The sequence below is a fragment of the Diceros bicornis genome, chromosome 15 (assembly GCF_020826845.1).
Source record: "Diceros bicornis minor isolate mBicDic1 chromosome 15, mDicBic1.mat.cur, whole genome shotgun sequence".
Classification (NCBI taxonomy): Eukaryota; Metazoa; Chordata; class Mammalia; order Perissodactyla; family Rhinocerotidae; genus Diceros; species Diceros bicornis.
The window spans coordinates 64,712,593-64,725,995 of record NC_080754.1 but is presented as its reverse complement, the minus strand read 5'-3'; the positions used below and the strand labels follow the sequence as shown (position 1 = coordinate 64,725,995).

Genomic DNA, 13,403 nt, shown 5'->3' with positions numbered 1-13,403 from the left:
CATGGCCAGGGTTGGGAATCAGTGCAACACTGCCTACTGCTGCTACTGTTCTCCAACACAAGTAATAACATTTTTCTTTAAATTAGCCAACAATTATTCCTCACAACAGTAGCATTAAAAAAATCCTCACTTATGAATACTCTCATTAATTTTTTTCCTTGCTCCAAACTTTGGCTAGTATGTGGTCTTCACCAACTATAAGCAGACTCCTGCGTTAGCAGGAGACTGGGCTCTGCTCCTGGAGCTGTCCCTCTGTGATCCTGTTCTAGTTACTCCCACCAGCTGGGCCTGTGTTGTCACCTGTGAGATGCTGGCGTTGGATTAGCTAGCTAGCCTCTTTTCTGACACCATATCTGGATGGCTAGAATGTTTAAGTTAGACACATCCAAATTTATCCCTCTTAGTTCCAATATTTCTGACTGTTGGAATAGCCAGAGGAACTGTGCTAAATTCTATGAAGGTATTTCCTCATCAGGAACAATATTCAGAGTCATTGTAAATAGCACGAGATGCTGATGAAATGCCAAAGCAACAGCATTTTTCGGGCTTGATGCTATTGTAGCAAGACATTCATGGAAAAAATGCACTTGGTTTGATGAATAAATTATCAATTTCAAAACTTAATGAGCTGTGTGGTCTTGGACAAGTTATTTACCTTTTCTGTACTTTTGCCTCCTCTATTACAAAAGGGACATATACTACCTACTTTCATAGGGTTGTGAACATTAAATTAGATAACACATTTAAAGTATAGTCGGCCCTCCACATCCATGGGTTCCACATCTGCAGACTCAGCCAACCACGGATGGAAAGGCCTACATGGTTGTGTCTGTACTGAACCTGTACAGACTTTTTTTCCTCGTCATTATTCCCTGAACAATACAGTATAACAACTATTTATGTAGCGTTTACATTGTATTAGATGTTACCAGTAATCTAGAGATGATTTAAAGTATAGGGGGGATATGCATAGGTTATATGCACATACTACATCATTTTCTATAAGGGACTTCAGTATCCTCAGATTTTGGTATCAGAGGGGGTCCTGGAACCGATCCCCCATGGATATGAGAGACAACTGTATTTAGCAAATGACTTGAAAACATGTGCTCAATACTTTTTTTTTTTAATTTTATTTTTTTTTAAAGATTTGTTTATTTGTTTATTTATTTTCCCCCCAAAGCCCCAGTAGATAGTTGTATGTCATAGCTGCACATCCTTCTAGTTGCTGTATGTGGGACGCGGCCTCAGCATGGCTGGAGAAGCAGTGTGTTGGTGCGCGCCCAGGATCCGAACCCGGGCTGCCAGCAGTGGAGCGCGCACACTTAACCGCTAAGCCATGGGGCCGGCCCTCAATACTTTTTAAAAATCTTTTTTTTCTAGAAACCTTAAGTTATAAAGCCAAATCTATAAATCAAGAAAAACAAAGGAATTTAAAAGTTATTTTATTTCTATTATCCACAAGAGAAAGGACTAGCATGTGTCTATACCACATCAGATGATTTTTGGATGAAGCAATTCTGAACAATATAATAAAAACCGCTTGGGAAAGTCCACCTTATTCTAGAAAGAAAAGCTTAACATTTGTTTTTTCCACAATCTCAATGACTACAATATATGATAAATTCCAACAGACTCAAATTCAACTAGCATTTACTAGGTGAATGAAACTGACTAGTCAGCAACTCTGTAAATTATATCTTATTTTTTAGAGCTGCAGAAACATTAGGAAGAACATAGACAAGAACACCATATGCAAGGGTCTGTTTTTCATTTCACAGGTCCACAAGAAAGTAACATTTATACTCCTAAAAACAGGCAGTTATAAATTTGCAGAAGCCTCAAACTGAAGCAATCAGTTATACATAAAACAGCTAGAAATTTAGCAGGCATTTAAATACTCCAATGAAGAATCTCAAAAACATCCTCTATTAGGAACATATGGAATCCACTCAAACAAAAAAGCCTGCTTATTAAAAGATGACACTCCAAGAAATGTCATGACAATGTAAAATGTCATGATTACATAAATACATGAATTTATGTAATTCACTTTCAAGTGTTCAGCAAAACAATAATTTAAAAAAATTTTTAAATAGAGAGGTATGAGAGATAGGTGGACAACAAACAGGTAAAGCAAATATGACAAAACAAATTATTATCCGACAAATTGTTAACAAGATTGTTCATTGTTGAGTCTAGATGGAAGACACATGGCTGTTCTTTACACTGTTTTTTCAGCTCTTCTGAAATATGCTGAAATATGCTGAAAATTCTTATGATAAAAATTACGGAAAGGAAGTTTACACACATTCTAAGCTCAGAAGTATAAGTGAAATTAGTCTCTTCCCCCTTAGATAAATATTAAATATATTTCAGTAATAATCATGTCTTATTTGAGGTTTTTCAATGAACTATAAAACCAATCAACAGAGTTGAGATATACATAGAATTATCTTTGAATATAATAGAAGCTCCTGAACAAAACAGGAAGGGCTTCTAAAATTTCTTATTTCAGCTTGAATTGATTAAAGTATTTAAACCTTGCAGATTCAGTTAGTCAACTTAAAGTGAGGTTAGTTCTTGGCTTTTCCTTTTTTCACAGGAAGTTGACCTGTAGCTTCCAAATACTTATTAATGAGGTCTTCCTGTGTGGACGGTGAACACGGCTGATATCTGCAGTACTCCATCGTGTATTCTCCCTTTCCCTAGGAGATTAAAAAAACAGAAGAGATTTTTTTTTTTTTTTTACAACTATCAAGTAAAGTCATGCAAAGATTTCACAAATCTGACCATTTTGTTGGGTGATCTCTCGAGGAGCACTGAAGCAAAGCTGAAACACTTGCTCACCTCTGTGCATGACCGAAGCTCAGTGGAGTAACCAAACATATCATTAAGAGGGACCTGAAAACAGGCACAGTGACATCTTAGCATTGCTCATGGAAAAATATTTGAGAAAAATACAGAAAAGCTCTAGCCACTCAGTTCCTTTAGACTCAGGTTTCTATTAACTACAGTTGGCTTAAAAGAATTAAAAGCCAAAGAGAAATATTTTTATTTTACTGAAAGTTGAAACCCTATTTGAAAATAATTTCATTTGACAGTCATCTTTCAGTTTCACAGAGTGGACAGCACGGACAGCCTTCCCCCCTCACCCCACTCCACTCTGGCTGCAGCTCAGGCATTCAGAAGTGTTTCTTCTGTGAAAATGTTAATATGACTTTCCTTTGGACACCTCAATGATATGCTGATAGTTGTATCTTCTAGTAGGCCTTCTGTAATGTGATAAACCTCTTCTCCCAAGATTTAAGTCAAGCAAGGTACAGGCAAAGGGATTAAATATTTCCAATAAATTAGAGATAACATAATAAAGCAGTTATGCAAATAAAGCTATAATGAGAAAGAAAGGTAACTATAAACACAAGAAAATGACACACTCACAAAAGGCCTACATGAAATGAATCTTATTTTTACCTTTTGCACTTAAGAGTTGTTCTAACAGCAAATTATAGAAACTGCCACACATACATGAGCCACAAATTCAACACTCTAATAGCCAGGGAAATGTGTCAACTTGCTCTACAATCTCCAAAAACAAAAGGTAACTCTGATTTTCTCCTGTGGTTAATAAAAGCAAGATTGTCAGTGACAACGGTACTTACGTCTGCATACAATGTAAAATAGTCCTCAATTCCATCTTGTCCTGTGATTACCCCATGGCGCCGGTTAATGCCCGCAATCACTGGTCCCTGAAATTCATGTGGGGCTACAACTTCCACAGACATAATAGGTTCAAGAATACATAATGTTGCATTTGCCAAAGCTGGGTTTAAAAAATAATAATAAATTCGTTTATTAATCTTTAAACAAACTGCAACTCTTTTTTATCCAGATATCCAAAAGGGAGATGGATGATGCTCTCCCAAAAGTACACACACAAATGATGAGGTTAAAATGTTCGATCTGGCTCATTTTTCTAGCAGCAGTAACAGTTACTCTTCTAAATGGAAATCTCAATAAGACAACACTTAATTCTAGTACGAGTACTTCCATTACCATATTTTTACCCTTAAAATCATTAAGCTGCAGAGAATAATACGAAAGGAGTCTTAAAACAACATTCGATCAAGTCCTTTACCATCTAAATTATCCAGTTGAGGGTTACTTATTCTCTTCTGAAAACCTTTAGGAGAAAAGACACAAACAGTTAAGCCTTTGACCAGGGTAAACCCATTCTTTCTTGTTGGTTCCTGGCAGACAGTTATTTTTAACTGTAAGAGAACAACTTTTTACCACGGGAAGGAGGGGTGCTGAGGGCACAATCATGTAGTTGGAGACGATAATCAGGTCGTGCCCGAGACCAGTCTTTCCTTTTCTAGGTTGAACAATTTCAACATCTGATAGAGAATTAAAAGTTTCTAGTTTCTGCTCTGCCTCTAACAAGTTATATGTTTTTGGAAAAACACCATCTGTCCACATGTCAAGTTTCCTCACCTACAAAATAAAGACATTGTTTATAATAAACTAATTAGCAACCATTGTTGTATATTCTTAAAGTACTTCTTCTAAAGACACTATTAGCTTAAGCATAATAATTATAAGAACAGTAATTCAATATATTTGCATTTCTCTGAAATATTTTCTAATTCAAACCATATCCTAGCTCAGACCTACCTGTGACTAATTAGTCCTAATTAGTGAATTTTGTTCCAAAAAGAGGAATAACTGAACTTTTTAGACTCCTAAGCTTCACTAGCTAAGCCCTGTAGAACCCTACACAGACATCTAAAGCGGTAGACTAACAATTCTACGCTCTAGAAACAGCTTTCTTTCTTGTAACTTCTTGGGTTATCACAACTGCAGAACTTCCTTGGCTCTAAACAAATGCAATTAATATGGACAAAGGCACCCAGAAAGAGATGTGAGCAGACATATTAAGATTTAGTTACACATTATTTAGTGTTCTCAATAGGTCAGTAATATAAGAGCTAGATTGTGAAAGGGTCATATTTTAAAGGGAAAGAAGGGGCCAAGTGTACAGTGCCTGTCACTCAGTTGTTGGGGACAGCCTGTTCAGTTCTCAGTTTCATATTCCCTCACCCTGCTCTCTTCCTTCTTAAATCCACCTCCGGACTCACTTCCAAAGAACTCTGCCCTTACTCATGCCTTCCTCTAACCCCATTCCATGACAAAACTCCAGAGCTAATTCCCCCTGCTGTTTTTCAACAGTCACACTCAGCCAAGTCCTAACAGCAATTTTTCCTCAAGCAGATCCATGTAGTCTGTAGCTTCTCAAGACAAAAAGTACAAGTACCAACATCATCATAGGACCTTTTAAGCCTAAAGTGCTGGGTAGACGTGGTAATGTTTCTGTTTCAGCCCAGTAGGAATACCGTGGATCACACCAGGCCAGGTGCTGAAGAGGCTGTGTGACGAGGTGGTCAACGGCTAGGGCTGTCCTAATGGGCTTAACTCTCAGCTCCACCACTAATTAGCCATATCCACGGGCCATTCAATTAACTGCTCTGAGTCGCAACTGTTCTCAACTATAAGGTCACTGTGAAGATATATTTCATGTACTCAGCATAATACATAGCACATAAGTGATCAATAAATGTTATTACGACCACTCTGACACATAAAGCCAGGGAATGTGTGGCATGGCACAGTCTTAGGTCAAAGGTAATATGAAGAGAAGAGGGATTAGCATCCATTATGTCCAACTTTCCCCAGCAGCCTGGAGAAAGTTCCAGTGACTTGCCCATTTCTACAGAGTCAGCATGGAGCAGAGCCAACTGAACTCAAAGCCCATCATGCAATGGGGCAGAAGATCGCAAACGCGACGCTGTCAAGTTAAATGAGCTAACCATGACTCTGGGCAGGCCTTTAGTAGAGCGGCTACAAGTTCGACGTTTCTGAGGAGACCAAGCATAGTGCTCTTTCTAAAAACTGGCCATAAAAAATGATGGCAACAGTCACATCCACAAGGTGAAACATGCCCAGAAAGAACATTAAATTTCACAATTCAGTTTTAGTTACATCACTGATTAATCTCAGGGACAAAGTTTAAATTGTGACTGAACATAGTTTCAGTTTTCATTTTTTTAACAAAAAATACATGAGAATTTGAACTATTTTCCTTCCAATTTTGATAACAGAAAATAGCTCATAAGTATAAGCTATTCTGATACTAAGCTCATTCACCAACATTTTCATCCTAAAACTCTCATATGGTATTCAAGGGAGGTATATGCACAGAAAGCTCATTTTCTTAGTGAGCTTGGCAAAAATTTCCTTTCGCTCCTTTATACTTTTGTCATTCAATCACGGAGAAATAAGAATCAGATGAAGAAACAGCAAAGTAATCCATTTTTCATGCTAGCACCCTGCTTATTTGCACCTGTTCATCTGGCATAAAAAACCTCAACACTTCTCAATTCAGTCATCAGCTAGTGCTTTTCCTTTGCACACCTGCCAGGCAACTAATCCTACTCAATATTTGTATGCTTAAATAACTAAAAACTAAATGGTACATATTCATCTGTTTAGTTAATATTCACAGATACACAGACTTTTTTCATGGATATGTGTGTGTATATTATGGGCATATACATCTATATTTATTTATATTTCATATAAGAGCAATTAAAAAGAACGAGACTCTTTGTTAATTGATAACCATACCAATTATCTCAGTTTATATAAACTTTATCTCCAGGAAAGCTACCAATTTCCAGTCAAGAACCAGCCTAAAACAATTGGTGATTACTAATTTGTTTTAACTGTAGTTTTAAAAAAAAGTATCACATGTATACATTTATCAAATCATCATGTTGTATGCTTTAAATATCTTACAATTTTATTTTTCAATTATACCTCAATAAAGCTGAAAAAAAGAATATGAAGTGATTACAACTAATTTGTCAGTTTAGATTTATTAAAGTGGTAAATACTTAGAGGGCAAGAGGCAGGTGTTTCAATCCGAATCATGCCTAATAAAGTCTTATTTTTTATTTCCCTTTTTCCTATTAACACAATCTTCAGATTGTGACAAGATTTTTAGAGCACAGATTTCAAATGCTTTGAAATCCCGTGAACCCCTGGCCCCTAAAGTAGAGTGCCCGAACTTAACCGCTACGCCATCAGGCCAGCCCCTCAAATGCTTTTTTAATAGACAGCTGACATAAAGAAAATGGAGTAGTCTCTCTCCTTTTTACAATCGAGAAACTAAAATACAAATTACTAATGGCTCCCATTAGTTTAAATAAGGTAAATAAGTAAAATAAGGAATTAGCAACCTGGTCAAGGAATGAGAAACCCCCTCCAACCACTGCCCCACATCTGATCACAGACACAAACAGACCAGAAACAACAGAAAGTCCAAAACCCACAAAGAATCAATAAAATCCTGATTTACAGAATGCTTAGGAAATTATTATGATTGACCTAACTTTCCACTGTCCATTTTGACCCTCTTTGACGAAAGTATTTCTGAAACGTTTGTGAATCATCTTATCATTCTCCTGTGTAAAGAGGCTTCTGGGCACTACTAATGAATTACCACATGACAGAGATGGAAGACATGAGAAAGAGAATGAACTTTCTGGCTTCAGGACACAACTTTGAAGTTCCTTTGTTGATAAGCCTCATGTCAAACTACTGTGTTGTCATTTGCTTTTCTCTCTTAAAAGCAATGAGTCAGACGTATTTGCAATTGCTCAGGGTTCTGGTTCATCAGAGTTTTAATACACGTATTATTCTGTGTGAAAAAGGTTGACAATTTTAGCAGTTTAGCAAGAAGTCTGCACTGTGAACAAGGCTTACTGAATTCTTTCAAAATACTCTGACATTCTCAAAATGCTTAAAAGCCTATAATGTCATACATGAAAAAATTACAAATTTATTGATTTCCTGACATCTGAATAAGTCACCAAAAATAGCACGACTGTAGTAAATGTCTCTTTAAACTATTTCTTAGAATTCTGAGCATTTCTATCTTCTCTATTAAAAAACGAACTTACAGATAATCTATTAATTTAAACATATGAAAAATACCACATAATTTAGGAGAACAAGGTAGGCTTTTAATTTTTTAAGAGAGAGAACACAGTAATCTATCCTCACTGTGATTCTATAAATATTTGCCCAGAACCTTCTGTGTTCCCTGGTGTGCTCCCTAGTGCTCTGCGGGAAGAGGACTAAAACACAGTGCCGCCTTCTGAGGCTCTGATGGTCTACCAGGGAAAACACACACAGTGATGCGGCAGGGACCAGGACAGACAGTACCTTGTTTAAGAGCACCTTCCCCTGCGCGGATGAAAGAGATTTCATTGGAATCAACCATGTGATGCGCTCCATCTTGCAGGACAAACCGGAGCCCAGAGAGCTTGTGACCAGAAAGAGGGCCCTTCTCGCAGGCATCCAAAAACCCCTGTCAGTGAATGAACACAACTTCTGGAGTGAGTGGATTTCACTTGCAGGTGAATTACCAAGAACTCACACACATTTTAGTGTTCAGAAGTTTAACATTTTTATGAATGCTATACTTCACGCCTCGAAAAAAAAGTTTAAAAAAGTTGAACAGCTTTACTATGTGGCATCAAGATGAGCAATCCCTTGGAAAAGCATATTACTTAAAAGTATGAGCTGGTCTGCAAGTGATGCTGGGAATGCTAACGATCACTTTCTCGTAACCTCATCTTCAGGACTGACTTAACTCTCATAACCTTTCTAGAGACAGCATGATCTTAATTTCACAAGGAGGAAACAGAGGAAAGGCAGGTCTAAGGAACTCCCTACAAGAAAACTTCCATCGAAATTGGTGTTTATTCAACAGCTGTGTCGTAAGCTCCCACTGTGCACCTATCACTGCCCTGCCTCATTGGCAGACTACTACACTACAGCTTTAGTGTCACACAAGTGTCAGTAAGAACTAGAATTAAAAGGTAATTTCATTTGTCCAAATGCAATTCTTTTTTTAAAAGAATAGCTTCATTGAAGTATAACTGATATACAATAAACTATACATATTTAAAGAGTATAATTTGATCAGTCTGCAATTCTTTTTCATTCAGTCACTTAAATATTTGTAGAGCTCCTACAATTCAAGTTAGTCTTTCTTGGCAAGACAATCACATGGGGGCCGCCCCGTGGCTGAGTGGTTGAAGTTCCGTGCACTCTGCTTCGGGGGCCCAGGTTCGCGGATTTGGATCCCAGGCTCGGACCAACTCCACTCATCAGCCATGCTGTGGAGGCATCCCACATACAAAAAACCAAGGGGGACTGGTATGGATGTTAGCTCAAGGCTAGTCTTCCTCAAGCAATGGATGTTAGCTGACGGTGAATCTTCCTCACCAAAAAAAAAAAGAATCATATGGCTACACATACAGTACAATATATTTCTGAGATTTCAAAACTGTGAACTCTGCATGCTGAACAGCCAAGCTCTCCTTTACCTACACTAATTTTGGAGAGCAGAAGATAATTTAAAAGTGTGTAAATGACAAAATACTGTCTTGAAATAAAATATAATGAATGAAATATGCTAATCACAAAAAATGCTACCACAACTGAAACCAAAATTACAATGTTAATAAAGATTTCTAAGTTAGAAGCTTAAAGAAAAACATTAAAAACCTCAATCTATAAGAATAGACAGGGGCCAGCCCCGTGGCTTAGTGGTTAAGTGCGCACGCTCTGCTACTGGCGGCCTGGGTTCGGATCCCAGGCATGCACAGACGCACCGCTTCTCCGCCCATACTGAGGCCGCGTCCCACATACAGCAACTAGAAGGATGTGCAACTATGACATACAACTATCTACTGGGGCTTTGGGATAAAAAAAAAGGAGGAGGACTGGCAATAGATGTTAGCTCAGAGCCGGTCTTCCTTAGCAAAAAGAGGAGGATTAGCATGGATGTTAGCTCAGGGCTGATCTTCCTCAGGGAAAAGAAAAAATAGACAGTTGCTAAAGGTTTACAACATTCTTAAAACCAGTGACCTAGAAAGCAAAGAAAACGGTAGCCCCTTAAATGTACAAAGCACTTCACAATTCCCAAAGAAATGTCACAGAACCTTACCTGATCCTCAATTTTGTGATGGGTTCAGGTTTAAGTATTTCATTCTTGGTTTACAAATGAAGACACTGGCTTTGAGCACCATGACTTACCAAAGAGCACATTAATCAGGAGCAGGGAGGATTGCAGCACCCAAGAGTCAGGAATCTTAACAAATGATCACTCAATTAACAATAGTACACCTAAAACTTTCATAAACCCCTCACAACTACTACAAATTTCAATTGCTGATTACAATCAATGAAGTAGCTTCAATTTATCAAGAGAAATATAACAACTCTGGTTAAGAAACAGAATCATTTCCCCTCACTGTCATAGGATATATTTATAGCTCTTGAACTGAATGAATTAAAGAGTCTAAATCAGATGGAAAGCTTGACAATCAGATAAAGAAGCCTGATCATAACTAAAATGAATCATGGAAGACAATGTGATAGAAATATGATTTGACATCTTATAAACTGTTTTTGATTTTAAAAAATGTAAGAAAGTTTTTTTGTTTTTTACCTTTTCTACAGCAGGCACAAATTGCTTTGGAATATTTGCCCCGAATGTTTCATCTGAAAACTCCAACTTAGTGTAGTTCTCTGGGTCCAGGGGCTCCAGAACACCCATCACTCTTCCAAACTGGCCCGCACCACCTGACTGTTTTTTATGTGTAAACTCAAACCTGAAAGTGATTTAGGAAGAAAAAAAATCAACAAAGTATTATGCAGTTACCATAACGAAATAACTCCTACTAATTTAAATGAAAATCCACATTTCATCATTTTTACTTTTTCCTTTGAATATGATAGCCCTGCTATCAAACTTACTGTAAATTTATTTAAAAAGGAATCCTCTCCTTTCTGTTCTTACTTGGAGGTGAGGATGTGGTACACCACCAAAGTAATCCATGGTTTTAATTCTGCCAATTCTGAATCTCACAAGTAGAAAAATGAAAGCTAAGTAATTAAAATAAACAGCCTATGGTTCCTGTTCTGGTGACCTACATTCTAAAGAGCTTGCCCATTTCTTCTGGAATGCCTCCCTTGCCTGCAACAGTGTTCTCTCCTTAAATCTCTACAACCAAGGAGAGTCAGCTGAAAACAGGAGCTCTGCAGGTCATTTATTCCGATAGTGCCTATTTGATTTTACTACTTGGACATTATAGACTGAGGCAATTCAAGACAAGGGAGCTTCAAGTGGAATAACGAGCACCTGAAAATGATTAATGGCGAAATGGAATGACTAAGTCAGTCATTCAGACAGCTACATAGGCACAGGTGTTTACATGAAACCACTAATGGCAACATAAATAGGATAGAATAAGCATTTTACATACATATTAAACATATTTAAACACAGGCTACTATTTCATTGATAAAACATTTCACGAGTATCTACTGTTTGCAAAGCATTTCTTCCTTGAAACTGAAACCTTCCTCAAGACTGTAAGATGGAACAGGCCAGCTGCTTTCAAACTGTCTGCAGATAACTGCAGGTAAACAGACATTAATGAGTGTGTGATCCTGCATACAAATCTGTGAATGGTTTTTAAAAAGTAAATATCAATTTTGGTAGGAGATGCCAGCTTGAAATAAGCAGATTTGAAGAGCACTTGAAAGAGCCTAAGTGTGAATATGCCGGATGAACTGTCTTTCAATCATCTTCCAGTGGTCAAGAGCCTCAGGATGGGCTGGGAAAACAAGTGCTGGAGGGTTAATTTTCCCAGGAGGGAAAAAACAGCTATCAGAACTGAGAGAAGGAAAGCAGAAGAGAAACAACTGCCAAATCCCACAGGATACTGACAGAATTCCAAAACTGTGGTCCACGGGACATATCCTCAGGGACACACAAGTTCTCTGAGACATTTTAAGTTTTGTTTTCAATTTGACAATAATATAACATCTATACAGCATACTCGAGATATGCTGTCTATATGGTAATCACTAACCATGGATATTTCAATTAAACAAAAATTAAAAATTCAGTTCCTTAGTTGCACTAGTGATATTTCAAGTAGTCAACAGCCAAATGTGGAGAGTAGCTACTGTAAGGGACACTGCACAAAGTTCTAGTGGACAGCACTGCTCTGGAGGACCAACTCACAAACAAGTCATCCACTCAGTTTCAGGGAGCATGTCTGAATCTATAGTCAAGTGGATGCCAAATTACAGAACACTTATGTGCCAGGCTTGTGCTAAATACTTTTTATGGATTGTCTTACTTGTTCTTTACCACAAACCCAAGAAGTAGGTACTATTTTTATCACCATTTTACAGATGAGAAACCTGAGTGTCAGAGAAGCTAAGTGACTTGCCAAATGTGATACAGCTATTAAGCGGCAGAGCCAGGATCTGCACCAAAACCAATGCTCTTCATCAAACATTTTTCTAGAAAGCTAATAAAAAGAATATAAACTAACTTAACCTGCATATAACGCGTTCACTTCAAAAGCCGTTAGGGGGCACTGCACGCAGATAGATTTTACAGTAGCTTCAAGAGAGAAGAGGTGGGAGAACGAAGATACCACGTGGTAGGCAGCTAACAGCCAAGCGGAAAAGTAAAAGAACCAGTGCCCCTGTGTCAGACCACTCGCATGCTGTGAAAGGCAATTTAGTTTTGGCAAAACATCATCACTCACATTAAAATTAATGTTAATTAGAACTGTGATGGTTTTATTGTTTATCTCTATTTTGTAGATTTATTTTGACTTTATAGTCGTGCCGAAGTTGCAAGCCAGCGGCATTTTTACTTAGTTCTATGTTCATACAGTTACATAAAATTATAATAATTTAATTTACCCGATGCCAGAGACCCATAATAATTTTGTTACTTTCAGGGTAACCCACACGTTATTCAAGTTTAAGGATAATGATCTCTTGAGTAAGCGTTTGTGAAGCTTTCCTAAGATTTCAAGCACTCAAATATAGGAATGAGAGTCTCTAAATGTTGTTTATTTAACATCTAAATAGGCAGTTACATTTTTTAATGTAATAATTATATTTTAAAAAGAACCTAAACTAGTATGTATTCTTTTAGTAAATGCCTGATAGGTCACAACCTTTGTTTCTAGCCTTGACCTACAGAGATGGTAATTGTATTCCTAAAGCTTCAAAATGGTGACTTCATCCAGGAAGCTCATATTGTACTTCTCACAACTCTAACTGGTAATAACACAGGAGATGTTACCTAGCTAATTGGGAAACTTTAAAATTTCATTATCAGCAAAAAGCTCTTTCTGTGTCACCAGAAGGTACTCACCCACTCTTTCCTGGACACTATCAAAGGAGTACATAATTCAAACAATTCATGCACACAGATACAATGACAACCCAAAAGGCTG

At 37.5% G+C, this 13,403-nt stretch overlaps 1 protein-coding gene across 3 annotated transcripts in view; it reads right to left on the bottom strand.

The window, feature by feature from the left end:
- Nucleotides 1-1,428: 1,428 nt before the first annotated feature.
- The window catches only part of GFM1 (G elongation factor mitochondrial 1), a 48,168-nt gene continuing 36,193 nt past the window's right edge, over nucleotides 1,429-13,403 (bottom strand). Inside the window, exons 14-18 of one of the 3 annotated variants that reach the window (XM_058556455.1) lie at nucleotides 10,583-10,745; nucleotides 8,287-8,431; nucleotides 3,663-3,823; nucleotides 2,851-2,904; nucleotides 1,429-2,708 (exon numbers count right to left, since the gene is read on the bottom strand). In XM_058556455.1, the coding sequence (XP_058412438.1) occupies nucleotides 2,577-2,708; nucleotides 2,851-2,904; nucleotides 3,663-3,823; nucleotides 8,287-8,431; nucleotides 10,583-10,745 (655 nt within the window). In that variant the 3' untranslated portion in view covers nucleotides 1,429-2,576. Of the gene's footprint in view, nucleotides 2,709-2,850; nucleotides 2,905-3,662; nucleotides 3,824-6,815; nucleotides 7,760-8,286; nucleotides 8,432-10,582; nucleotides 10,746-13,403 lie in introns of those variants that run through there. The other 2 variants (XM_058556456.1, XM_058556457.1) reach the window with 2 other exon arrangements.